At 53.4% G+C, this 27,465-nt stretch overlaps 1 protein-coding gene across 3 annotated transcripts in view; it reads left to right on the top strand.

Moving 5' to 3' along the window:
* The window catches only part of TMPRSS2 (transmembrane serine protease 2), a 46,266-nt gene that overhangs the window by 271 nt on the left and 18,530 nt on the right, over nucleotides 1-27,465 (top strand). The window contains exons 1-5 of one of the 3 annotated variants that reach the window (XM_050784566.1): nucleotides 355-428; nucleotides 10,779-10,849; nucleotides 18,990-19,212; nucleotides 23,919-24,005; nucleotides 24,975-25,094. In XM_050784566.1, the coding sequence (XP_050640523.1) occupies nucleotides 10,835-10,849; nucleotides 18,990-19,212; nucleotides 23,919-24,005; nucleotides 24,975-25,094 (445 nt within the window). In that variant the 5' untranslated portion in view covers nucleotides 355-428; nucleotides 10,779-10,834. Of the gene's footprint in view, nucleotides 1-354; nucleotides 429-7,553; nucleotides 8,177-10,778; nucleotides 10,850-18,989; nucleotides 19,213-23,918; nucleotides 24,006-24,974; nucleotides 25,095-27,465 lie in introns of those variants that run through there. The other 2 variants (XM_050784565.1, XM_050784567.1) reach the window with 2 other exon arrangements.

Genomic DNA, 27,465 nt, shown 5'->3' on the forward strand with positions numbered 1-27,465 from the left:
CGCCTGCAGGAGCTCGTGAGGTAGCAGCTCCGGGGGCTTACCCAGGACTCGAGGAGCGCTCCCCGGAATCCCCCTCTTTAACCCAAACTCGAGCCCTCGGGCAGCGCTGCGCCGCGGACCCGAGTGGGGCAGGCTGGCCGCTGGGGTAGGGCCCGGGAAGTGCCCCAGAGTCCCTCCTGGGTCCGGCCGCAGCCGGGGTTGAGCCAGACTGGGAACCCGTCCCGGGCTTCCCTTGGGAAACGCCTCCTGCCGCCGCACCCGCCCTCGCCCGCCCGGGGTGACCCGCGACGCGCATTTGGGGGTGTTGCCCTGGGCCCTGGGACGCCGCCTCCTGAGATTAAAGTGAGAGCCAGGGCCGGCGGGTCGAGAAGGCTTGAGCTAAGTCGGAGGAGGGCAAGGGGCGGGGAGCGCCGCCCGGAGCTCGGCAGGTGAGCGGCGCCTGTACCGGGGTCCCGGCTCGGGGTCCGGGCTGGGGAGGGGAACCTGGGCGCCTGGGACCCGCCTATGCCCCCTGCCCCGCCCGGAGGTGAAAGCGGGTGTGAGGAGCGCGGCGCGGCAAGTGAGTGCGCCCGAGGGTCGAGCACTGGGGTCAGCCGGGCAGGGCGCCTCCGGGGGTGCTGGGAGAGTGCTGGGCGCCTGGGACCCCTTGCGTGCGGCCGAGAGCCCTGGCCGCCCCTGTTGGCTTGGCGTCGCGAGGCTGGGGCAGGTGGTCCTGCGAGTCCCTAGCCAGTTGGTGGAAGAGGGTCCTCCGGGGTCCCCGAAGCTGGCTCCTCGTCCGCCTGCCCTCCAAGGCCCCCGCTAGCACCGGTTAGCCTTTTCTCTTTGAGGACGAGGACCGGGAGTGCTGTCCGTTGGCTTCTTTGTTTGGGAGAAATCTCTGCAGTCCCGCAGTGTTACCTGAACTCCTTCTGCTTCTTGGTTCCCTACTGAGGTAGGGAGAAACTGGAAACTCGCTGAGATGCCGGGAACGATACGGCCGGCGCGGCGGGGACCGTTGGGCCAGGCTCCGGGAGGGCCTCCGGGCGAGGCGCGAACTGCCCGTCAGTCCCGGGGAGGGACTGCTCGCGACCCAGGCCCCTTTGCGGTGACCCGCTGGCGGCGATCAGGGCCGGGGTCGCCTGGACACCTGGCACCCGCAGTTACCCGCCTGGGAGGAAGCCGTCAGGCTCCTTGGCTTGCGCTGCGTGCCGGGTTGGGGGGAAGGCGGGGCACCTGGGCGCTTCGGTCCACCTCAACCTGTCCTGCCGGGCTCGGCACAGTGGCACCCTGAGTGGTCAAGTGCTCCAGCCTAGCAGTGGGCGCTCTGCTCGAGCACGGGTCCAGATGAAAAACTGCGCCATGTCCAGAAAGTTTGTGCGCCGAGAGCCCTGAGCGCTTGTGGCAGAGGAGGGCCTTCGCCCGCTCCGCCGTAGGGCACAGCGCGGTGGCCCTAAATCCTGTTCAGAACGCCCTGGTGGCAGGCCTAGTCACGAGGAATCCTGGTGGCTTGTTTGGGAAGGAAAGGATAACACGGAGGCCTGAGGTGAGCCTGTTGGGCAGGGGACACCAAGGGCTCGGCTTCGAGGCTGCTCAGCCCTCCCCTCTGTGCGAACCTGTTTGGTGGTCCCATGGGAAAGATGAGCGCATCGCGCCCAAGGCAATGCCTGACTTCACCGAGCTCCCAGCCGCGAGAACCTCCCGAATCATGGAAAATTACAAAGGCTACGCAGCCCAGTTACAAGGCGTTTGAAAAACCTGAAGTGAGACTACTACGGCTGTTGACCTGTCCCAGCAGTCTGGGAAGGTACTCCAGGAAGTGGGGATGGAGCCAGCTCCCCTGCAGGAAGGATGGGGGCTGGGAGTGTGGCAGGGAGAGTTTACCAGCGCAAAGAGACTTGAGGAGGGAGGGAGCTCAGTCAGTCCTGGCTCCTTAGCTGCTGCTGTGAAGGGAGGGCCTGGTGGGTCAGGTAACCAGGAGTTCTCCCAGAAAGTCACTGGAGGTTGCTTGAGAATTCCCCACCTTTGCTGAGTGCTTTTGAAGAAGTGGGACCTGCCCTGCTTGCTGCAGAACTCCTGGACAGATGAGGTTAGAATGAAACCTAGCAACACCCTCGGGTAAGGACACACTAGGCTGGAGAGCTCCGCGTGCATCCTATGGGCTGAGACCTCTGCCTGGAGGTGGCCATCTGCACCTCGGCCTCTGGTTATTTTTGATGATCAGCTGGTGAGCCGGCTGGGCCTTTGTTCTCTGCCTGGACATTTGTTTGGTCCCCAGCAGCTTCCCTTATTCCCACCCGCCAAGGACAACCTTCTAACAACAAGCTTGTGCTGTTGCTGGAGCCTCAGGCAGGGCCTCCCAGGTTACTAGGTGCTGGCCTGCCAGGCACCGTTGGCCACTCTATCTTGAACTCAAGTCACCTTAATCATAGGAGTACATTTGGCTGCACTGGCATTATAATAATAACCACAGGCATTGATGTGGCACTTTCTTTTTTCAGCCAGGCATCATTGCAAACCCTTTATAATATACTTAACTCAATTGTAAGGAAACTGGGGAAGAGAGGTTGGGTAGCTTGTCCAAGGTCTTTAACCTGTAAGGGGCAGAACTGGGGGTAAACACAGCCTATCTGGCTCCACAGGTCAGGGCTTCCAGTGTCGGGCTCTGAGTCGGAGACACAGGATGCCTAGAAGGGGCTTTAGTGACAATCCGCACAGTATCGATTCCTTTTGCTCCTTCCCTGGGTCCTCCCTCCGGGATGTTGGAATGTTACCAGCAAGTGGAGAAAAGGAGGGAAGGAAGCTGAAAACAAGGCACCTGGAATCTTGATTGAAAAGGGCTTGTTCCTGGGCCAGGCTCTGGTTCTCCCGGACCTGAAAGAGCCCAGCCCCTGCCCAAAGCCCCACCTGGGGTCCGTGCTGCCCCCTCTAGCAGTATGACATGGTCAGAGTGCCTAGAACTCTGAAAGGGGGCCTGCGGAGGGCTGACCTCCTGGGCCATGGGGGCATTGAGTGACAAGATGCTGGTGCACATGTCCTGCAGAAGGCTGACGTCCCTGAGCCATGGGGGCATTGAGTGACAAGACGCTGGTGCACATGTCCTGTAGGTGAAAAGGTAGATGCATGCAGTACATTATGCCAGTAACCACTACCACCACCACCACCACCACCATCATCGGAGTGTGTTGTCCCCCTACTCTGGGTCCAACCTAAGGGTGAGGGCCCTACCAGGAAATGTACACCAGAAGTCTGGCTGATAACTCCTACTCTAAGATCCCACCTGAATCTGTGGCAGGATTCCCTAGGGGATCTTCATAATAATATGGGATCATTGCCTTGGTCCCAATTACTGCATCAGACTCTGAGAATGGGGCCCAGGCAGCTTATTTATTTATTTATTTATTTATTTATTTTTAGCCTGCTTGAAAATTCTGGGTTTGGGGAGCACTGAGCATATCTAAGCCTTGGGCATTGAGATAGAAAGGAAAGGTGAATGGTCAATGGAGTGGTTGTTCAGTTTTGGTTGCTGAAGACTTGGAAAGTGGCCTTCCTGGTGGGGAGAGTGAGGCCAGGGAGAGCTCCCTGCGGGGATCCAGAGAGCCCAAGGGCATTGAAGGCCCAGGTGCATTTCTGCTCTCTGGTCCCTCCTGCTCTGCACTCCCTGAGTGTCCCTCATCCCACAGTCACCAGGCCTTTGCTACTCCTCCCGGCCCCGCCTTGCTTTCCAGGACACCTGCCAGGGGGTCTTCCAATACCAGATGCATTGCATGGCCTCAGTACTGGGGTGCAGGAGCATTATGTACCTGACAGCTGAGGCCTGAATGGGGTTAGCCTTTGTGGGGCCCCTGCTGGCCCTAAGGGCGATTTGGAAGGCCCTGACTTGCAAGCACCAAGTTAGGTATGGGCCTGCGTGTGAAGGAGGGGGCTTATGATGTCCCCATGGCCATTGACCACCCTGGCCCCACCCTAACCCCGCCTATGGACACCCAGGGAGGGGATCTGTGACAGGGTAGCAGCTTGGTTGAGCACACAGGCAGCTCTTCAGGATGACCTAGAACAGAGGCTGGGCTCCAGGAGGACGCAGAGCCTGACCTGGGACTCGGTTATTCCTGGTCGCTGGGCAATGGTCAGGAGAGAGGAACTGAATGAGTGGAAATGCACTGGTTGGGTGTCGAGGCTGGTTTTCTGGCGGGGGTGTGGGTAGTTACTTTTGTTGTAAACAGAGTGAAGTTTGAGAGGGCAAGAAACTCAAAGACAGGCTTTTCATCCTCCTGGAGGTGAGTCCACGAGAGGGAGGCGAGGGCTCCAACATCTGTGTGTGGACAGGGCTGAGCCATTGGGCATCGATGGCAGGAGAGCAGGGGGGGTTTAGGGCACAGAACTGTGATAAGAAAGCAGGAAGTGTTTGAAGGGCACCTTGGCTTGTGGTTGCGGCAGCAGAAGTCTGGAAGTTCACTCAAGGGCAGACTAGGTGGAAAAATTGAGGCTGTCAAGTGGGACTCAGAAGAGAGGCTCTGACCATTGGATTTGCTAGAAAAATACGTTCAAGTGAGGTCTGACTTGGCAGATGGAACTAAGCTGAGGCTTTTTATTACTGTTTGTTTGTATGAGGTGCACAATGCAGTGTCAAATTCCCTTTAAGACCATTGCTTTCCAAGGGGCTGTCCTGGCAGGGCACTTAGCCTGACCCCACTGCGGTACAGCCCAGGGGTCATGGGCGAGCATGCTTTCTAGGGACAATGGGCTTGGAGTTCTTTCTGCAAGATTCTGCTGACAGAGAATTCGCTGACATTTTCAAGTTCACTGGTGATGCATTTATAAGGAGTTGGGAGCAATGTTGAGAGATCACCATGTCTGGTCTTGACGCTCAAGCCTAATTCTGTTCTGGAATATGTTAGAGAAATGATCTTCCAGTCTTGAAACATACGTTTTTAGGTTTGAGGAATCTTGAAACATATGTTTTTAGGTTTGAGGAATTTGGTACTTTCTAAGGTAGCTTCGGGCTGTATTTGAACTTCCTTTGTTTTTTTTTTTGAGGCCGAGTCTCGCTCTGTCACCCAGGCTAGAGTGCAGTGGTGTGATCTCGGCTCACTGCAAGCTCTACCTCCTGGGTTCACGCCATTCTCCTGCCTCAGTCTCCCGAGTAGCTGGGACTACAGATGCCTGCCACCACGTCCGGCTAATTTTTTGTATTTTTAGTAGAGATGGGGTTTCACTGCATTAGCCAGGATGGTCTCGATCTCCTGACCTCGTGATCCACCCGCCTCGGTCTCCCAAAGTTCTGGGATTACAGGCATGAGCCACCGCGCCCAGCCTCAAGTTGTATTTGAACTTTCTAATTGTTGGAAACTTGATTTCCCCAGATGGAATCCAAGTCTGCTCTTCTGGAAATTCTGATCACGATTCTGGTATTGTCCTTTGGATGTACGCAGAATAAATTGAATTCCTTCTCCACATAGCCGGGTCTTAGGTGGTTGGAAGATAAACCTTATCTGCCATCATTATGTTATTATTGAGTGCTCGTCATGGGTCGGGCACTGAACTGTGGCCTTGCTTTCTCCCTTAATCCCGCAACAATCCTATTTCTGTATCATCCCCATTTTACAGACTGACTTGGACAAGTTCTTTAAACCTTAGCCAGTGGCTTGTGTGTGGTGTTGAAGTCTCTGCCTGGAGTGACTGGGGGGCCTCTGCCACCTGCCTGCCTGTCATGCCAGGCTGCACTCAGTTTGGGGCACCTGGACTCCTGGGAGGTCACCCACTGTCCTGACTTGGGGTGCTGGTGTTGTCTGGGTGTGGGCATCTCATCTCCCTCTGCTAAATTTCGTCTTACTCATTTGGCCTTTGGAACTGATGAAATATTTTTTTTTCCTGCAAATTGTATTGTATTTCAAATTTACATTTCCAATCATCTGTTGTTGGTGTATAAAAACACATAGATTTTTATATTGATCTTGTGTCCCTCAACTTTGTCAAACATGCTTATTAATTTTTTCCTCAATAGTTTTTGAGGTACAGGTGGTAGGAGCTCCATAAAAACATTTAAATACTGTCTTTGTAAGCTACAAAGCTAGATTTAAAAAACAATGAGAGAGAAAGAGAGAGAACCAGACCTGATTTCTGCCCTAAAAAGTTTATAATCTCTTTGGGACAATGAGTCATTCACAGGAAAAGAAACTTGGATGATGCAGGCAATACCTCTCCTGAGGTGATCTTTCTGTTTCTCACTCAGCCTTTCTCTCTCAGTAGAACTCTTGTGCCAATCATTGTGTACGCAATTTACCTGATTACACGTAAACAAGTGTCTGCTCAACAGCCACTGAAATCCACTGTTGGCTAACTTTCATTTAGTCGTGCATTCTATCCTTAAGAGGATAGAACATCTCGTTGTATAATGTGATGTTAGTGTAGTTATTTTGGCAGAAGAGGCTCTTTTTGATCATTTGGTCATTGGCTGGGACGTGTCCGTGGATGGTGATAGTGCTGTCTGGAGTTTGAAGAAGGGTCACTGAGTCTGAGGCTGGCCTGTCTGTTCCCTCTCACACCTCCAGCAACTCGAACAGTACCAGTCACACGTGGGGGCTTCGAGAAGGAGCAGGTGTGTGCACAGTGGTGCATGGTGAGGTCAGTGGAGACTTCACTGCAGAGAATACCCCTGGATCTTGGGTGGGAGTCAGTGTCTATGAGCCTGACTTCATCCGCGTTGACTTGGTTATTTGGAAAGTAAGTCTCCAGCAAACGTGTCCGGAGATCTCCAGAGGAGAGAAACTAGGAGAAATGATTCTTGTTTTGGCAGTAACTTCATCATGTCATGGGATGCAGATATGATACCACAGCATCGTCCTGCTGCATGGTGGCCAGGCAGGTGACTCATGGGCTGACTCAACTCTCAGCCCAGGATGGACCAAAACAATGTGAGGACAGCTGCGTGCCATTGTGAGATTCAAGTGGCTGACACTGTCTGTTTTGAAGAAGGAGCTCCCTGCCATCCAGGAATGGGGCCTGAGTGCCACCCGCTGTTGCTTTTTTGCACTTAAAGGAAAATTTCCCCAAGTGCTCCTGATGGCTGGCTTTCCAGAATTGAGAGCCATCATTCCGGTCCTTTAAATGACAGGAGTAAGCATTTGCTAAACAGCATTGTCTCTCGTCATCTACGTTACATCTTGCTCCTTTCAGAAACTAGTTAATGAGATGTGCAAGCTTGTGTGAATGAGGAAATGCCTGTTCTGAAGATGAACAGGAGTGAGTGTGAGTTCCTGGTGTTTTCAGGACAGCAGTGCTTCCCCTCTCAGATCAAATGTCAGAGTAGGACTTTCCCCCCTTCTTTTCTCTTCAACTGGAGAATGTTTGTTATTGTTGTTTGTTGTTTTTGTTTCTGTTTTTTGTTTGTTTGTTTTTGAGACGGAGTCTCTCTCTGTCGCCCAGGCTGGAGTGCAATGGCCTGATCTTGGCTGACTGCAACCTCTGCCTCCCGGGTTCAAGGGATTCTCCTGCCTCAGCCTCCTGAGTAACTGAGACTACAGGCACCTGCCACCACACTCAACTAATTTTTGTATTTTTAGTAGAGTTGGGGTTTCACCATGTTGGCCAGGCTGGTCTTGAACTCCTGACCTCAGGTGATCTGCCCGCCTTGGCCTTCCAAAGTGCTGAGATTACAGGTGTGAGTCACCACGCCCGACCCAGCTGGAGAACGTTATTGGCAGCATCACTCTGGTCTTCCATTTCAAAGTCCATGGTAGCTGATTTGGGCACACTGAATATTTTTGTTTATCATGTTCCGATTGCTGGAAGAGATAGGATTATCCTGCCACTGCCTCTGGGTCCCGTGGCTTTTATTTGACAATTAATGGTGGTGGCTCCCGGTGTTCCTTCCTTCCCTGGCTTCCTTGTTAGGGATCGTGAATGAATAGCAAGTGTGGGTTTTGAGCACTGATTCTTCATTCCTTTCAGAGGGCTTCTGAGCTGGGAGAGCCGCCAATGGGATCGAATTTTCACTTCCTGAAACTTCAACCAAACCTATAACTGGGGAGATAGGAAAGCTGAGAAACCAGAGGCGTGAGAATGTGTTTGGTTAGGCAGGACTCTTTGAAAGCAATCTTAGGACGGTACTGAGTTCTCTCCTGCTTATGAGACAAGAATGCGGGATTTATTGTGTTGATGTCAGGCCTGAGGATCCTCTCTCTTCACAAAGCAGACATAGGTAAGGTCTATTAAGATGTGACTAAAAGGCTTAAACGTTTTTGATACATTTTAAATGGTGATCCTTCCCACCTGTATATTAGTCACTTTCCTTTCCTCATACCCAGGAAGATGTGAACTTTAGTTTTAATCCTAGAAAAAATCCCAAAGCTATGACATGACCTGGTTCTTATATTTTTATCTGTACGTGAAGAGTAAATAAATGATCAGTGTATGTTTGTCGTAACCTGTTTGGTGAGGTTTCTCGAGACTAAAAAGTCATACTCATTTTCATTCATGGCAGGTTGTTGGGGTTTTGTAGTTTAATGATTCAGGAGCTAGTTCTGCTTAGGACATAGGAAAGCAATGGTGTACTGAAGCCAGCCCTACCGTACCTGGCTCCGTGGTGAGCTTCATGTTGGTAGCCTGGGAATACTTACCGAATGCAAACCTGCAAATCAAGACAGTCCTCTTTTCCTTCAGCAGCTGGTTAAATGTTTATCAGCTTTATAATTCCTCTTATTTAATGGAAAGTTATATAGCACTCATTTTATGCTAAGCACGAAGCACTTCATTAGTATTAACTCACTTAATGCCCTGGAGGTAGGTGTTACTGTTATCCACATTTGCAGATGGGGAAACTGATAGAACCTTCGATAGCTTCCTCCAGGTCATGAATAGTGAGTGGCTGAGCCTGAGTTTGGATCTAGAGTCTGGTCTCAGAGGTCAGGGGCTGAACCACTGCCCAGTGCCGCCTGCTGCTGTTTGAGCACCAGTTGTGTGCCAGCAGGCAGGAAATACTCTTCTGCGGGCATGTCACAGGCAGTGGACCCTGGTCTGGCCAGCTCCAAAGCCCAGAGCCTCCTCCAGGCTCTTGTTCTTTCATTGGGAACATGGTCTTCTGGATGGATAATCTCGAACCCCGTTTCTTAAAATATTCTTTGGTCATTTAAAGTCAAGTGGGTAGGGGTGGAAAAAAGCCCTTTATTTGCTCACGAAGTGCTTGTTAAAGAAAAAAATCATTCAATGACATTGTTAAAGATGGCGAGGCGAACTTTATTCAGGATCACGGAGACAGGTACAGGGATCACAGCCAGCAGATTTTGCCGTGGGAAAGAGACTGGGATCCACTTAAGCACAGTATGGGCAAGTGGGAGTTAATTTATAACCAAAGATCAGGGTGGGGTTGGTGGAAAAATCACTAAGAGAAAGCATCAAGGGTAAGGGGGATTCTGGCTGAACCAACCAAACAGGATTCTTGCTGAAGACAGGCTGGGTGATCAGACATCACCTGTGGCATGGTGGCGGCTGAGGAACCCGATCAGATATCAAGAGTGATCACATACCGAGGGTGGGAGGTTCTGGCTTAACTGACTGAGCAAGGTTTTTTTGCTAAAACTGGATTTTACAAGGAAATGCACAGATGGCCTAGAAGGTTCAGGAGCCTGATGTAAGTTTGATCAAGCGAAGAATCTTTGTCCGTGGAGAGTGATGTCAGAATGCGGCTTTACTATAAAGCATTTCGTGTTGAAGGCATCTCTAGCTATTATTGTTAACTGTTCACAAAGGACAACAAACGAAATGCCCCACAGCTTTCTTTTCATTACTGCTAATCTTAGAAATGGTCAAAATGGTGGACTCTGAATTTCTTTCTTTTTTGGGTTTGGGGTAAATGGAGTCACTGTGGGCATGTTTTATGGATTCTTTTAAACGTACGTATCTAGTAAAAATTGGGAGGGCCCACATGGCCAGCTTTAAAACGTCAACCTTGAGCTGTGTCTGGTGCTGAGCCCTGGACCACCCACTGGGCGGTGGGTGGCTACTGGCAGTGCCTGTGGATGTTCTTTGGGAAAGACGGTCTGATTGCACCTGCTCTTCCTTAGTTCCTGGTACTGTGAGGCACTCCTTCCCCACTCTCCTGGAACCCTCAGCTTAACACAACAGTGGCGATTGCTCTGTCCGTTTTCCTATGAGGACCCTGAGATTTCAACAAGGTTCAGTAACTCACCCGTGACACTTCCAGAGAGCTGTGTTGCCAGGAACTCGCCCAGGCCTTTCCCTTCTGAGCCCATCTTGTCCTTAACCTCTGTCAACCTTGATGGGTTTAGTCACCTTGTCGTGTTTCTTCAGCATTTTTATCCCATGCAGTCTCCCTTGAGTAGATGTTCTGTATAGGGGAGATCACAGCTGCCTGGTGAGAACTGGGTTAAATCTAGCAGGATGCCTGGGCTTAGTGGCAGTGGAGTTGTGGGTGGCCTTGAGTCCCAGGCAGTCCCCTGAGAGTCCTTCCCGATGGATGTCTAAGTCATTGAGTGTGTTCCTTCTTCTTCCCGGTCAGGCTGTCCTGGCCGCAGCACTTATAATTGCACCCATCCTCCTCCCCACTCTGATCCCTGAGGAGAGTGCTTCTGCTGTTACCTCTAAGGTACAAGTGGGTCCCAAAGTCCTTAAATATGGAGGGATGTGGGGAAGCAGTGGTGAAGATGCAGGCCAAAGGTCAGCAGGCAACACTGGTTTTTGTTCTAGGTAACCTTCATCTAGAGATTCTTCTAGTTCTTTCTGGATTTATCTTCTAAAAACTAACTGATATGGAAATATTACAGTGCTGTAATTCTTTCTTCTAGGTCATACTGAACATTCCAGATACCTATCATTACTCGATGCTGTTGATAAAAGCAAGATGGCTTTGAACTCAGTAAGTGGTTAATTATTACCTTCCTGGCCTTTTCTTTGTTCCCTTGTCCCTTCTGTTATTCCCAACAGTGTTTATGGGTCAGCAATTGCAAGGGCTATTTGTAGGGAATGCTGGGCCATGCAGATGCTGTTCACCTCTAGAAAGAGTGATTTGGGGCGCAGCCACACAGCTGCCCAGGTGAGTCGCAAAAGCTGTGGCTGTTGGGTAGACGTGAGTGATATGCATTCTCACTTTAACCTCATTCCTTCCTGCTTTGCGAGGCAGAGGGCAGGGACAAGGAATGGGGACAGATGAGGCAGGATGGCGATAATGGGGGTATGTCCTAGGGAAGAGACCCATGTGGGATCCTATCGATGCCCAACTGAAGGACTAGGAAAAGTCATAACTGCATGAGGCATGGGTGGGCCCTCCCTCTCCCTCTCCCTCTCCCTCTCCCTCTCCCCCCCTCCCCCTCCCCCCCTCTCCCTCTCCCTCCCCTCTCCCTCTCCCTCCCTCTCCCTCCCCTCCCTCTCCCTCCCCTCCCTCCCCTCCCTCTCCCTCCCTCTCCCTCCCTCTCCCTCTCCCTCTCCCTCTCTCTCTCCCTCTCCCTCTCTCTCCCTCTCCCTCCCTCTCCCTCTCCGTCTTCCTCTCCCTCTCCCTCTCCCTACCTCTCCCTCTCCCTCTCCCTCTCCCTCTCCCTCCCTCTCCCTCTCCGTCTTCCTCTCCCTCTCCCTCTCCCTACCTCTCCCCCCTCTCCTCCCCTCCCTCCCTCCCTCCCTCTCCCTCCCTCTCCCTCCCCTCTCCCTCTCCCTCTCCCCCCCTCCCTCTCCCTCTCTCTCCTCTCCCTCCCTCTCTCTCCCTCTCCCCTCCCTCTCCCTCTCCCTTCCTCTCCCTCTCCCTCCCTCTCCTCTCCCTCTCCCTCCCTCTCCCTCCCTCCCCTCCCCCCTCTCCCTCTCCCCCTCCCTCTCCCTCTCCCTCCCTCTCCCTCCCTCCCCTCCTCCCCTCTCCCCTCCCTCTCCCTCTCCCTCTCCCTCTCCCTCTCCCTCTCCCTCTCCCTCCCCTCCCCTCCCTCTCCCTCCCTCTCCCTCCCTCTCCCTCCCTCTCCCTCCCTCCCCTCCCTCTCCCTCCCTCTCCCTCCCCTCCCTCCCCCTCTCCCTCTCCCTCTCCCCTCCCCTCTCCCTCCCTCCCTCCCCTCCCTCCCTCCCTCTCCCCCTCCCCCCCTCCCCTCTCCCTCTCCCTCTCCCTCTCCCCTCCCCCTCCTCTCCCTCCCTCTCCCTCTCCCTCCCTCCCCCCCTCTCCCTCCCTCTCCCTCCCCTCCCTCTCTCCTCTCCCTCTCCTCTCCCTCCCTCTCCCTCTCCCTCCCTCCCCTCCCCTCCCTCTCCCTCTCCCTCTCCCTCTCCCTCTCCCTCTCCCTCCCTCTCCCCCTCCCCTCCCCCTCCCTCCCTCCCCTCCCTCTCCCTCTCCCTCCCCTCTCCCTCCCTCCCCTCCCTCTCCCCCTCCCCCTCCCTCCCACCCTCCCTCCCTCCCCCTCCCCTCCCTCCCCCCCTCTCCTCCCCCCTCCCCTCCCTCTCCCTCCCCTCCCCTCCCTCCCCTCTCCCTCCCTCCTCCCTCCCTCCCTCCCCCTCCCTCTCCCTCCCCTCTCCCTCCCTCTCCCTCCTCTCCTCTCCCCCCCTCCTCCTCTCCTCCCCCTCCCCTCTCCCCCCCCTCCCTCTCCCTCTCCCTCTCCCTCTCCCTCCCCTCTCCCCTCTCCCTCCCTCTCCCCCCCCTCTCCCTCCCTCTCCCTCCCTCTCCCTCTCCCTCCCTCTCCCTCTCCCTCCCTCTCCCTCTCCCTCTCCCTCTCCCTCTCCCTCTCCCTCCCCCCCTCCCCTCCCCTCCCTCCCCTCCCCCCCCTCCCTCTCTCCTCCCCCCCCTCCCCCCCCTCCCTCCTCCCCCCCTCCCTCTCCCTCTCCCTCTCCCCCTCCCTCTCCCTCTCCCTCCCCTCCCTCCCCTCCCTCCCTCTCCCTCCCCCCTCTCCCTCCCCCTCTCCCTCTCTCCCCTCCCTCTCCCTCTCCTCCCCTCCCTCCCCTCTCCCCTCCCTCCCTCCCTCTCCCTCCCTCTCCCTCTCCCTCTCCCTCCCTCTCCCTCCCTCTCCCTCCCTCTCCCTCCCCTCCCCCTCTCCCTCTCCCTCCCCTCCCCTCCCCCCCCCTCCCCCTCCCTCTCCCCCCCTCTCCCTCTCCCTCCCTCTCCCTCCCTCTCCCTCTCCCTCCCCTCCCTCTCCCTCTCCCTCCCTCCCCTCCCCCCCCCCTCCCCTCCCTCTCCCTCCCTCTCCCTCCCTCTCCCTCCCTCTCCCTCCCCTCCCTCTCCCTCCCCCTCCCTCTCCCCTCCCTCCCTCCCCTCCCTCCCTCCCTCCCCTCCCTCCCTCCCTCCCTCTCCCTCTCCCTCTCCCCCCCCCTCCCTCTCCTCCCTCCCCTCCCTCCCCCTCCCCTCCCTCTCCCTCCCCCCTCCCCTCCCTCCCCTCCCTCTCCCTCTCCCTCCCTCCCCTCTCCCCTCCCTCCCTCCCTCCCTCTCCCCCCTCCCTCCCTCCTCCTCCCTCTCCCTCTCCCTCCCTCCCCTCTCCCTCCCCTCTCTCCCCTCCCTCCCTCCCTCCCCTCCCTCCCTCTCCCCCCCCCCCCCCTCCCTCTCCCTCTCCCCTCCCCCTCCCCCCCCCCCTCCCCCCCTCTCCCTCCCCCCTCCCTCTCCCTCCCTCTCCCTCCCTCCCTCCCCCTCCCTCTCCCTCCCCTCCTCCCTCCCCTCTCCCCCCCCCCTCTCCCTCCCTCCCCCTCCCCCCCCCTCCCCTCTCCCTCCCCCTCTCCCCTCCCCTCCCCCCCCCTCCCCCTCCCCCCCCTCCCCTCCTCTCCCTCCCCCCTCCCTCTCCCTCTCCCTCCCCCCCCTCTCCCTCCCTCCCCCCCTCCCTCCCTCCCTCCCCTCTCCCTCCCTCTCCCCCCTCCCCCCTCTCCCCCCCTCCCCTCCCTCCCCTCCCTCTCCCTCCCCCCTCCCTCCCCTCCCTCCCCCCCCCTCCCCCCCCTCCCTCCCCTCCCTCCCCTCCCTCCCCTCCCTCCCCCTCCCCCCCTCCCCCCCTCCCTCTCCCCTCTCCCCTCCCTCTCCCTCCCTCTCCTCTCCCCCTCCCTCCTCTCCCCTCCCTCTCCCTCCCCTCTCCCTCCCTCTCCCTCCCTCCCCTCTCCCTCTCCCTCTCCCTCTCCCTCCCTCTCCCTCTCCCTCCCCCTCCCCTCCCTCCCTCTCCCTCTCTCCCTCCCCTCCCTCCCCTCTCCCTCCCCTCTCCCTCTCCTCCTCTCCCTCCCTCTCCCTCCCCTCTCCCCCCCTCCCCCTCTCCCTCCCTCTCCCTCTCCCTCTCCCTCTCCCTCCCTCTCCCCTCTCCCCTCCCCCCTCTCCCTCCCCTCTCCCCTCCCTCTCCCTCCCCTCTCCCTCCCTCTCCCTCCCTCCCTCTCCCTCTCCCTCTCCCTCTCCCTCTCCCTCCCTCCCTCCCTCTCCCCTCCCCCCTCTCCTCTCCCTCCCCCTCCCTCCTCCCTCTTTCTCTCCCCCTCCCTCTCCCTCCCCCCTCTCCCTCTCCCTCTCCCTCCCTCCCCTCCCCCCCTCCCTCTCCTCCTCCCCCCCTCCCTCTCCCTCCCCCCCTCTCCCTCTCCCTCCCCTCTCCCCTCCCCCTCCCTCCCTCCCTCTCCCTCTCCCTCCCTCCCTCTCTCCCTCCCTCCCTCCCTCCCCCCCTCTCCCTCCCTCCCCTCTCCCTCTCCCTCTCCCTCTCCCTCCCTCTCCCTCCCTCCCTCCTCTCCCCTCCCCTCCCCTCCCCCTCCCTCTCTCTCTCCCTCTCCCTCCCTCTCCCTCTCCCCTCCTCCCCCCTCTCCCTCCCCCTCCCCCTCCCCTCCCCTCCCTCCCCTCCCTCTCTCCCCCCTCTCCCTCCCCTCCCTCCCCTCTCCCTCCCCTCCCTCTCCCTCCCTCCCCTCCCCTCCCCCTCCCTCCCCTCTCCCTCCCCTCCTCCCTCTCCCTCCCCTCCCTCCCTCCTCCCTCCCTCCTCCCTCCCCTCCCTCTCCCTCTCCCTCCCTCCCCCTCCCCTCTCCCTCTCCCTCCCTCCCTCCTCCCTCCCCTCCCTCCCCTCCCTCTCCCCCTCCCTCTCCCTCTCCCTCCCCCTCCCTCTCCCTCTCCCTCTCCCTCCTCCCTCTCCCTCCCTCCCTCTCCCTCCCCTCCCCCTCTCCCTCCCCTCCCCCCTCCCTCTCCCTCCCCTCCTCCCTCCCTCTCCCTCTCCCCTCCTCCCTCCCTCTCCCTCCCTCCCCTCTCCCTCCCTCTCCCTCTCCCTCTCCCTCTCCCTCTCCCTCCCCTCTCCCTCCCTCTCCCTCTCCCTCCCTCTCCTCTCCCTCTCCCTCTCCCTCCCTCCCTCCCCCTCCCTCCCCCCTCCCCTCTCCCTCTCCCTCCCTCTCCCTCCTCCCCTCCCCCTCCTCCCTCTCCCTCTCCCTCTCTCTCCCTCCCTCCCTCTCCCTCTCCCCCTCCCTCTCCCTCTCCCTCCCCTCCCTCCCTCCCTCCCTCTCCCCCCTCTCCCTCCCCTCTCCCCCTCCCTCTCCCTCCCCCCTCCCTCCCCTCCCTCCCCTCCCTCCCTCTCCCTCTCCCTCTCCCCTCTCCCTCTCCCTCCCTCCCCCCCTCCCTCTCCCCCCCTCCCTCCCCTCTCCCTCTCCCTCCCTCCCCCCTCTCCCTCTCCTCTCCCTCCCTCCCCCTCCCTCTCCCTCCCCCTCCCTCTCCCTCTCCCTCTCCCTCTCCCTCCCTCTCCCTCCCTCCCCTCCCTCCCCCCTCTCCCTCTCCCTCTCCCTCTCCCTCTCCCTCCCTCTCCCTCCCTCTCCCTCTCCCTCTCCCTCTCCCTCTCCCTCTCCCTCCCTCCCTCTCCCTCTCCCTCTCCCTCCCTCCCTCTCCTCTCCCCTCTCCCTCCTCTCCCTCTCCCTCCCTCTCCCTCCCTCTCCCTCCCTCTCCCCCTCTCCCTCTCCCTCTCCCTCCCTCTCCCTCCCTCTGCCTGGAGCCCACTGCCTTTGGAGACAAATGTGGCTAATCTCTGCTCCCCATTGTAACTGACCCATTTGCCTTCTACCTAAAATAAGTGCACTTAGTAAAGAGTTTTAAACACTTCATAGATTCTATATCTGGTTTTGTTTTCTCCTTTGTTACTGATATTCATGTTTTACTGGGTCTGTGTTTAATTTCAAGTCCACTGCTCAGGCATTTTCAGGGACAAACCTCCTTGCTTACTGCAGCCCTTGCTAGTGGATGGCAAGTTCTTAGATGGCTGAGATTGCAGCCTCTGGCTCCCTCATTTAGATGAGAGATTGCCTTGTGTTTTCCCTCTGTGTGCCACTCGGGTTCAGAGTTGTAATCTTCGGACTTTTGAAGGATAGCATTAGTGAGTTATTAAGTGGAGGTGAACTCTGCAAGCCTTGTTTGGCTCATTCCATGATAATCAACTTCCCTGGAGGCCTCATTTAAAGTTCTAAGAGCTATGCTGCCTCTACTCAGAACACCTGTCCATTGAGTACAAACTTGCTGTCATTCTCTGAGGTCAATAAGAGACAAGGGGCAGGCTGGGCGCGGTGGCTCACACCTGTATTCCAGCACTTTGGGAGGCCGAGGCAGGCAGATCATCTGAGGTTGGGAGTTCAAGATTAGCCTGACCAAAATGGAGAAACCCCATCTCTACTAAAAATACAAAAATTAGCCGCGTGTGGTGGCGCATGTCTGTAATCCCAGCTACTCAGGTGGCTGAGGCAGGAGAATCGCTTGAACCTGGGAGGCAGAGGTTGTGGTGAACAAAGATCGTGCCACTGCACTCCAACCTGGGCAACAAGAGGGAAATACTGTCTAAAAAAAAAAAAAAAAAAGGAGCGAGCGAGAGAGACAAGGGGCAGAAATTAATTAATGGGTAAAAATTTTGCATCGGGACCCTTAGATACAGATAAGAGGAAAAATGTGGCCTCCCAGAGTGGCCCAGCCAACAGGTAACTGGGGAGAACTGAAAGAAGGGGAAGATGTGGGCTAGTGGGGCCCAGAGTGGCCTGTTTAGGGCGAGTCTTGACAGGGTAGGCCTTGGGAAGGCAATTTTTAAGTAGGCTGAGGAAGGGGAGATCGTCATTCTAAGAAGATAGGCACCAACTGAAGGAAGGAGCTGAGAATAAAATGCTACTTCTAGGCAGTTTCTTTCACATTTATGTATGGCCACACTCTGGCCCAGAAATTTCATTTAAAGGGATGTAGCTACACATTTCTGCCCTCTGCACAAAAATGCATGTACTTTGTAAGAACGTTTCTTGCAGCACAGCTGCTAACAGCCCACATTGTGAACCACTCAAATGTCCATTAATAAGAGATGGTGAGTGAATGATGATACATTCCTTATATGAGAGAAGAGGATGTGGAAGAGGTATTTTCAGGATAACACAGAGAGTATGCTCCTTTAGGCAAATTTCTTCACTCAGTTTTTTTCCTCTGCAAAATGGTTATATTAATTCGTACCTGTGCCAGTCTTGCTGGTAGCGGGAAGGGTTATGGTGAGTGTTCAAGGAGATTATGAGTACAGGGGCCTGGCAGCAGCTGAATTCTCCAATGTTAGCTATTATTCTCCTCATTATAATTATGGTATTGCTAGTTTATAATTTTGTATATCAATACTCAAGGAAAAGACTGGAGGAATTAAAAGTATAGGATTTTGGCTTAATGGATTCTAACCCAGACCTCTACACAACTTTTTAAAATTATTACTATATATTACTAAATCCCAGTGTCTGCCACTTTTTTTTAAATTTCAAAGAATACATAGCCTGTTGGGCAAACTTGGGTTTGTGTCCTTGGCTTTTCCGCAGGTGCGGAAGCCCTGGGGTGGGTATGCCCTGGCTTGTGTGGTTCTTAAGTTTGAGTCTGTACGTCTGGAGTGGGTCAGGGGCCCCAGAGCTTTGCTGCCATTGATTTCTCCCCAACAGCAGACAAAGCCTCACAATGACCTCAATTTTCCCTCTTTCTTTTGAAGCACCGACTTTTCATGGTGCTTGTCTTGATTGTTTTCATAGTGCTTTTTTTTTTTTTTTTTTTTTTTTTTTTTTTTTTTTTTGAGCTGGAGTTTCGCTCTTGTCACCCAGGCTGGAATGCGGTGGCGCAATCTCCATTCACTGCAACTTCCACCTCCTGGGTTCAAGCAATTCTCCCGCCTCAGCCTCCCAAGCAGCTGGAACTACAGGCGCGCACCGCCATATCCAGCTAATTTTTTGTATTTTTAGTAGAGATGGGGGTTTCACCATGTTGGCCAGGCTGGTCTCAATCTCCCGACCTCAGGTGATCCACCTGCCTCAGCCACCCAAAGTGCTGGGATTACAGGCATGAGTCACTGTACCCAGCCAAATCGGTATTTTTGTATGTAGAGGGAAATAATCTTCTCAACTGTAATCGTGAATAATATTGTATTAAATTGTCATGAAGGAACTCCTGTTTAATAAATGGACATGTAAGAAAAAAGGAATGAATAGTAAAACCAAACCAAAACAAAAAACTTTGGTAATTGAAAGTTCTGGTTAGTTTTTATTCTAAATAAGTTCAATGTTTGACATAGTTGTAGACACCTAGGGAGAATCTGTAGTACCTTTTCTTTTCTTTAACTCTTTTTTTTTTTTTTTTTTTTGAGACAGAGTCTTGCTCTGCCACCCAGGCTGGGATGCAGTGACGTGATCTCGGCTTACTGCAATCTCTGCCACCCGGGTTCAAGCCATTCTCCTGCCTCAGCCTCCTGAGTAGCTGGGATTATAGGCGCCCGCCACCACGCCCAGCTAATTTTTGTATTTTTAGTAGAGACGGGGTTTCGCCGTGTTAGCCAGGATGGTCTCGATCTCCTGACCTCATGATCCACCCGCCTCTGCCTCCCAAAGTGCTGGGATTACAGGCGTGAGCCACCGCACCCAGCCTTGCAGTACCTTTTAATATCTTGTCACTTTCTTATTAATCTCTAACTGTACAAGTTGTATAGACAGGATGCAAATTTCACAAAATAAAAGAAAAACATTATCAATTTAAAAGATCATTGGTACAGCTGTGATATGATGTGATAGTTTATATTGAACCCTTTAGTGCAAATAAGAGTTTTATATTATTCATCTTCTTTTCAATTGTTTAGGGGTCACCGCCAGGTGTTGGACCTTACTACGAAAACCATGGATACCAACCGGAAAACCCCTATCCCGCAGAGCCCACTGTGGCCCCCAATGTCTACGAGGTGCATCCGGCTCAGTACTACCCGTCCCCCGTACCCCAGTACACCCCGAGGGTCCTGACGCATGCTTCCAACCCCGCCGTCTGCAGGCAGCCCAAATCCCCGTCGGGGACAGTGTGCACCTCAAGTAGGATTCTCTTTGTGTTTATTTCCTGTAATAAACCCGAGGTCCTGGGTCAGCCTCCCCAGGGGGCTCTCTGCTCCCACCACCACTGTCGCCTGGTCTGACCCTTCTCCATCTGCCGGAGCCAGTCTGTCTTCATGGCTTTCCACTCTCTTCCTGCTGGATCAAAGCTGTCGCCACCAGCTCTAGCCTCTTGCCCAGGGCCTGCAGAGAGACCTCTGTCTGCCGTTAACTCTCCTGTACAGCTTTGCCTGTTCTACTCAGCATAGGCTTTTGAGATCACCTTCTCTGGGTTTCTTGGCTGTGTGGTTTATTGATGGCTGCTCTTGCATAACTGGTAAGCTTCCAAGAGCAGAAATCAACTATCTTACCTTTCTTTGTCACACAGTCCCCTAGATATGACAGGTCATGTTTAAGATGCTCCTTGTTTCTTTGTGTTTAGTGAATGACCTGGCTGGTGTGGTTGTGGCACAGAAGTGTCTGAGCTGTCTCAGTGGGCTTCAGGGTCCTGCGGGTGGCTGGAGCAGGCCAGAGTGAGCGTGGGAGGACTGGAGGTTACATTTTATTTGCTGTCACTTCAGTCCCTCCTCTTCGTCACCCTCCCATTCATCTCCTTTCTTTGCCATTTCGCTTGGTCTCGTGTCTTTCCAGACTGCCCCCTCTTGCACTGCCTCCCAGCTTTTAATTCAGGCTAGTTTCAGTGCTAAGAATTGCCCAGGTGGAAACAGCATAGCAGCAGCTACACCAAAGATCTTTTACATTGATCTTTTAATTGATAGTGTTTTTATTTTATTTTGTGAAATGTGCATCATGTCTCTACAACTTATACAGTTAGAGATTCGTCAGAATGTGAATTTCCACAGGTCCACCATTACATAATCAGTCATCGACGTGATTAACGCCAATGCTCTGTGAAGCTCTGTCTGTCCCCGCCTCTCCCCCACTCAGGACAAGTGCTGTCACTCCTGTGTTTCTGCCCCTCCTCTCAACCCCTCACCCTTCACAAATGGCTCTTCCACCCTGTTCCTCTCTGGCCACCTCCTGTCTCTCAGTTTCCTACCCTTTCATGAGCCTTCCTCCCTTCCTTCCTCTCCCTTCTCTGTTTCTCTCTTTCCCTCCTTTCAATGCCCCGCACCAAGCGAGTACTTGTGTTTGCACTGATCTGCTTCTGGGGGTGGTTGGGTAGGTCAAAGCCAGTGGTTCTCAGTCAGAACAATTTGGACCCCCCAGAGACAATTGGCAGTGTCTGGAGACAGTGTGGGCGGTTACAAGTAGGGAGGGGGTGCTGCTCCCAGGTAGGCACCAGGGATGCTGCTCAACCTCCTGCAAGGCACAAGACAGCCCCCCGACAGCAAAGAATGCTCCAGGCAAAATATCATTTAGTGTGGAGGTTGGGAACTCCTGGTCTTTGTCCATTATGGGGATGGAAGGAAGCCAGGGTGAAAGGGTTAAGGAACTGTCTGTATGAGCTACCTCCCAAAGAAACAGCATGAAGGTCCTCTCCTGAAGTCAGCACCTCCAGACAGTGGTGTTCCCACCAGTGATGGCCAAAGCCAGGAGGGCAAACGAACCCCTGGCCCACCTGATAGACACATTTCCACTTTTACCAGGAAAGACTAGGTGATGACAGAGTTGGACGGGTTATATCAATCCCTTATCGGTTGCTTTTACAAGGGAAGCATATGAACCTACATGTATGATTTTGCATTATAAAATTCATAAACTCAAAAGTAATTTAGTAATTTAATTGAACTTACGCTGGTATTATTTTTAAGAAAACACTGTTGGCATTTAATATATAGAAATGTGTACATTTTGAAAGTGTGATGTTTGGCTTTGAAACTCTTCTCCCAGTTATTGAGTAGCACACATTCAGAAGCATGTATCAGGAGTATAAGGAACTTTTTCCAGACTTAATGTATTTATTTGCTTTAGCAACAGCCATAGAAGGTTGATGATTGAATAGGAGCAGACACACAGCTTAAAGCTTAGGCTTTGGGGAATCGAAGGTCAATAGTCCTCCAAATGTGTGCGTGAAACAAGCAGTTAAACGCAAGAAACCATAGGGCTGAGTTGACAACCTTAAGTTGGTCATGATTGAGGGAAATGCATAGTGGGTTTTGTGTGCGTGTTTTTTTGTTTGTTTGTTTGTTTGTTTGTTTTTTTGAGACGGAATCTCTTTCTGTCACCAGGCTGGAGTGCAGTGGCATGATCTCGGCTCACTGCAACCTCTGCCTCTCAGGTTCAAGCAATTCTCCTGCCTCAGCCTCCCGAGTAGCTGGAACTACAGGTGTGCCACCGCGTCCGGCTAATTTTTGTATTTTTAGTAGAGATGGAGTTTTGCCATGTTGGCCAGGCTGGTCTCGAACTCCTGACATCAGCTGATCCGCCTGCCTTGGCCTCCCAAAGTGCTGGGATTACAGGCATGAGCCACTGTGCCCAGCCGGTGGGGTGTAATTAAACTGCAACAGCAGCCATGTCAAGCCAGGACCCAGTGGTGTCTGTACTGACCCTGCGCTGACTACAGATGCCTGTCCAGCAAAGTAAACTTGGGTTTGCACACACTTCTGGTGAGACCTGTACAGGTCAGCACATGCTGAGTGTGAGGTTCAGGATACCTAAGTGAATAGCCCTCAACTCAGCAGACCAGTTATTTTATCTTGGATAAAACGGCACTCGGGAAGCCGTCTGTGGAGGAAAGTGTCCTTGGTAATGGGCCAGAGAGGCCATCTGGAATTTCTCTCATGAACTACCTTGGCCCTAGCTTACCTCCATCATATATAATCATTGCAGCTGAGTTATGAGAACGTTGTGTGCCTGGGCATGGTCCTCAGACCAGTGGTGCTGGCATCACCTGTGAACCTGTTAGAAATTCAGATTCAGGTCGGGCGCGGTGGCTCACACCTGTGATTCCAGCACTTTGAGAGGCTGAGGTGAGTGGATCACTTGGGCCCAGGATTTCGAGACCAGTCTGGGAAACATGGTGAAACCTCATCTACCAAAAATGAGCCCAGCAGAGCGGCGCACATCTGTGGTCCCAGCTACTCGAGAGGCTGAAGTGGGAGGATGGCTTGAGCCCAGGAGGTGGAGGCTGCAGTGAACCATGATTGTACCACTGCACTCCAGCCTGGGCAACAAGCAAGACCCTGTCTCAAAAAAAAAAAAAAAAAATAGCAGTGCAGATTCATGCCCGATCCCCAGCTGAAATAGAATCTCTGGTGATGGGAACCGCCATATTCCCCAGGTAATTCTTAAGCCTGTGACAGTTTAAGAGTGATTGTAGAATTGTCAGAATGTTGTCACAAAGTGAGAGGCGTGGCATTGAGCCCTCAGCAGCTGGATCAGCTCTCAGCTTGTCTCCCTGGGAGACCTCCAGAGGCCAGGCGTGGCCAGGTGCAGGCATTCCAGGCTGCCACGCCACCTCTCCAGCCCGGGAGGGTCTGTTCAAATGCCCCCTCCTCCTCTCTCCTCCACCTCTGCACCTTTCTTCAGGGAAAGCTCCCGGGAGCTCCTGGACCTGGGGCTGCCGGGCATCAGTGGGGTGATGCGGATGGACGCCCTCTCTCCTGACCCATGAGATGGCTGAGCCCAGCGTCTGACTTTGCCATGCCTCTCTGGTGCCTGTAGCTATCCTCTGAACTCTGTGTGACTTTTGCTTTACCCTCTGACCAACAATGCCATGTCTTACTAGAGAAAATCAGTGACCTCTTCCAAATTCCTTAATTTTTATCTGAAATGTGCCTTTCCTCTGAGTTTGGTATTTCTGCGCTTGGATCAAAGGGCCTATGCTGGTGCTGTCCAGCAGGACTTAGGGACGCCATGGGAAGGTTCTACCGCTGCACTGCCTGACATGGTAGCCACTGGCCACATGTGATGACTGAGCACCTCAATTTACATCATGTTACTTAATTCCATGGAACATTAATTACATAGCCACACGTGGCTGGTGGATGTCCAAATGGGACAGTAGCATCCATTCGCTAAACAACCTTGGGTAAGACAATTTATTCTGCTTTGAGTACCGCTGACAGAGTGATGATAGTTTTGAGGACGGTATTATTATTTTGCTTATGCTTGTAATTACCAGGATGAGGTCTTAGTTCTTTCTTTTTACACTAATCATCTGCCTATTTTAAGATCCTCTTTTAGCATACCATACTTTTTTTTTTTTTTTGAGATGGAGTTTTTGCTGTCACCCAGGCTGTGCGTGATCTCAGCTCACTGCAACCTCTGCCTCCTGGGTTCAAGTGATTCTCCTGCCTCAGCCTCCCAAGTAGCTGGGATTACAGGCACCTGCCACCACGCACGGCTAATTTTTGTATTTTTAGTAGAGATGAGGTTTCACCATGTTGGCCAGGCTGGTCTTGAACTCCTGACCTCGGGCGATCCACCCACCTTAGCCTCTCAGAGTGTTAGGATTACTGGCGTGAGCCTCTGCGCCCAGCCACGCATACCATACTTTTTAAAGAGCCTAACCTTCATGTACTTTGCTGAAGATCACGGCTTCCTCCTGTTGGTCTCCAAATTGCATAAGGTTTAGTGTTATGGAAGAAGCAGGATCGTCCATCATATTTCTTAAAATTAAAAGTCACATTTTTAAGAAATAATTATTTCTTAATATGGTGTACTATAAAAATAATAGATAACATTTGAGAGCATGACTTCTAAGCAACTCTGGTCTGAACGTTGCACTCTCCTCCTTCTTCCAGAGACTAAGAAAGCACTGTGCGTCACCATGACCCTGGGGGTCGTCCTCGTGGGAGCTGCGCTGGCCGCTGGCCTGCTCTGGAAGTTCAGTAAGTGCAGGGAGCCTCCATCCCACCATGTGCTCCTGCAGTCCCCAGTGCTCTGAGCCAGACCCTGCTCTCTGGGCTATTGAGACCTCTGGAGGCCCTCCGTGAGGTTCCTCTCTTCCATAACGAGGCTGTCTGTCTTCCCTTCTCTTGTTCAGCTATGAGATTGACACATCATGGGGAAAGCATTTAGAATGTACCCAACGCTTTGGGGTGCTTGGTGCCACCCAGCACTGTGAGCACAAGTTCTACCTTGGGGCCATACTCAGTTGCCTGTATCTCACTGCACAGCAGTGGCTGTTGGGGGCCAGGCCTGCCCCTCCCTGTCCTACCTCCTGCAACTACAGCCTGAGCCTTTCCCATTAGCCTGGGGTGGTGCAGACCCATGCGCCATTGTGGATCCTTGAAGTTACCTGTGTGATAGAGAGGACGTGTGAGTGCCGTCCAAACGCAAACACTGAGAGGGTCCTTCCCATTGCCCCCACGGAAGTAAGGTGGCCCAGTGCTAATTCCACTTATACTTGCTGGTGGCAAGGACACTTCTCCTCCTTATTAAAGTGGGGGAATTGGCTGGGTGCGGTGGCTCACGCCTGTTATCCCAGCACTTTAAGAGGCCAAGGCAGGTGGACCACCTGAAGTCAGGAGTTCGAGACCACCAACCTGGCCAACATGTTGAAACTCCATCTCTACTAAAAATACAAAAAATTAGCCAGGCATGGTGGCACGTACCTGTAATCCCAGCTACCTGGGAGGCTGGGGCAGGAGAATCACTTGAACCCAGAAGGCAGAGGTTGCAGTGAGCCAAGACTGTGCCCCTGCACTCCAGCCTGGGTGACAGAGTGAGACTTTGTCTAAAAAAAAAAAAAGTTGGAGGCTGCAGAGAGCTACAGTAATGCCACTGTGTTCCTCACTCCATGAGGCTCATTGGGTTTCTCAGCCTGATGGGCACCTCTCTTCTGTTTTCTCTGCAAGTGGGCAGCAAGTGCTCCGACTCTGGGATAGAGTGCGACTCCTCAGGTACCTGCATCAGCCTCTCTAACTGGTGCGATGGCGTGTCACACTGCCCGAACGGGGAGGACGAGAACCGGTGTGGTGAGTCGGCCTTGGCCTTGGGAAGGGACTGCTCTGCTCACCTTAGAGACAGCAGCCAGGTCCAGGAGCCTTTGGGTGGCTGGGCCTGGCCTGTGTCCAGTACGCTGACACATGATGCCATTGAATTCCTGCTCCAGGCTGAGCCCTGGGGCTCAGAGGGGTTGTGTTTCTGGCCCAACCTCACACAGCAGGTGGGAGGGAGATGACAGGGCCACCGAGGACTGTGTCATTGGAACCATACGTGCTCTGAACTGCCACAGAAAGTCAGTTAAGATGAGCAAACTGTTTATAAAGTTGGAGATGCAGGCCAGGCACGGTGGCTCATGCCTGTAATCCCAGTACTTTGGGAGGCCGAGGCAGGTGGATCACCTGAGGTCAGGAGTTTGAGACCAGCCTGACCAATAAGGTGAAAACCTGTCTCCATTAAAAATATAAAAATTAGCCAGGTGTGGTGGCAGGTGCCTGTAATCCCAAATATTCAGAAGGCTGAGGCAGGATAATCACTTGAACCTGGGAGGCGGATGTTGCAGCGAGCTGAAATCATGCCACTGCTCCTGCCTGGGAGACAAAGCCAGACTCTGTCTCAAAAGATTAATTAATTAATTAATTAATTAAAAACAAAGTTGGAGATGCACTATGTTATTTTCAAAAGAAGCTGCCTTTAAAGGTCTCTCTCTTGTCACAGAGTGGGCTCATCTGTTTTACTTTATTTTCTGTGGTTTATCTATTTACTTATTTTAATGAACGAGGAAGCATTGCACCTATTTATGGCATACCACATGATGTTTGGATACATGTATGCCTGTGGCATGGCCATGTCAAGCTAGAACATGGGCCTTACCTCATATACATGTCTTATGAAGAACACATAAAACCTGCTCTCATAGTGATTTTCAAATATGCAACATAGCGTTTATTAACTGCAATCACTATGATGTACAATAGATCTCTGGAACTTATTCCTCCTGTCTAGCTAAGATTTTGTGACCTCTGACCAACATCTCCCCAGTGTTGTCACCCCCCGCCCCCAGCCTCTGGTAGCTGCCATTCTCTCTGCTTCTGCGAGTTTCATGTTTTTACATTCCACGTGTCAGTGGCCTCATGCAGTGTTTGTATCTCTGTGTCTAGCTTGTTCACTTAGCGTAATGTCCTCCAGCTTCATCTATGTTGTCGGAAATGACAGGATTTCCGTCTTTCTTATGGCGGAATAGTATCGCATTGTGCATATACACCACGTTTTCTTTATCCATTCATTCACCGAGGGACACTTAGGTTGATGTCATATCTTGGCTGTTGTGAAAAATGCCACAGTGAGCGTGGGAGTGCAGGTCTCTTCAACACACGGATATCCTTTCCTTTGGAGATAAACCCAGCAGTGAGATTGCTGGATCACATGGCAGTTGTGTTTCTAACATTTTGAGGAAACTCCATACTGTTTTCCATAATGGCCGTAGCAACTTCCACTCCCACCCACAGGGTGCAAAGGCTCCATTTCTCATCTACATCCTCACCAACTCCTGTTATTTTCCATCTTTTTGATAGGAGCCATGCTTAGAGGTATGAGATGATACCTCATTGTGGTTTTCATTTGCATTTTTATTTGTATTTTTCATGAATTTTTGAGGGTGATTTCAAGGGTAGTTAGTGGCTGTAACAGGGAAAGGAGCCTGAGTATGAGGGTTGTGCTAATCATCCCCCTCCTGCCCACTGCATACTGAATGGGGCTCGGCAGGGGGCCTTTTACTTTCTTCCTCTTCTTTTAAAACTTATTTCCTGGCTGGGCGCAGTGGCTCATGCCTGTAATCTCGACACTTCGGGAGGCCAAGGTGGGCAGAGCATGAGGTCAGGAGTTTGAGACCAGCCTGACCAACGTGATGAAACCCTGTCTCTACTAAAAATACAAAAACTAGCCAGACGTGGTGGTGCATACCTGTAGTCCCAGCTACTCAGGAGGCTAAGGCAGGAGAATCACTTGAACCTGGGAGGTGGAGGTTGCAGTAAGCCGAAATTGTGTCACTGCACTCCAGCCTGGGCGGCACAGCGAGACTCCATCTCAAATTTCCCAAGCATTCCAGGCTTGCGGATCAGCGTTGGTGGCGGGGTGCGCTCTCACATCTTGGTTCCCGCTAAGCACACTCTGACATGTTTACACTAGAACCATTTTTTTTTCTAGAAATAGAAATTTCAGAATTGTAGAGTCAGAGGACTTACCAGAAATCTCTTAGGTAGTTCTCCTCCCCTCCCTCAAGTGCAGTCCTAACCTCCTGGGGTTTTCTGTAGAAACCATGAGCCTCAGAGCTGGCCAAGAATTCTAGACAGAGTTTTCCGTGTTAAAGTAATTTCCTCTCTCCTAAGGGCCATCCTTGATGGG

This window comes from Macaca thibetana, chromosome 3, assembly GCF_024542745.1.
Source record: "Macaca thibetana thibetana isolate TM-01 chromosome 3, ASM2454274v1, whole genome shotgun sequence".
NCBI classification, from domain to species: domain Eukaryota; kingdom Metazoa; phylum Chordata; class Mammalia; order Primates; family Cercopithecidae; genus Macaca; species Macaca thibetana.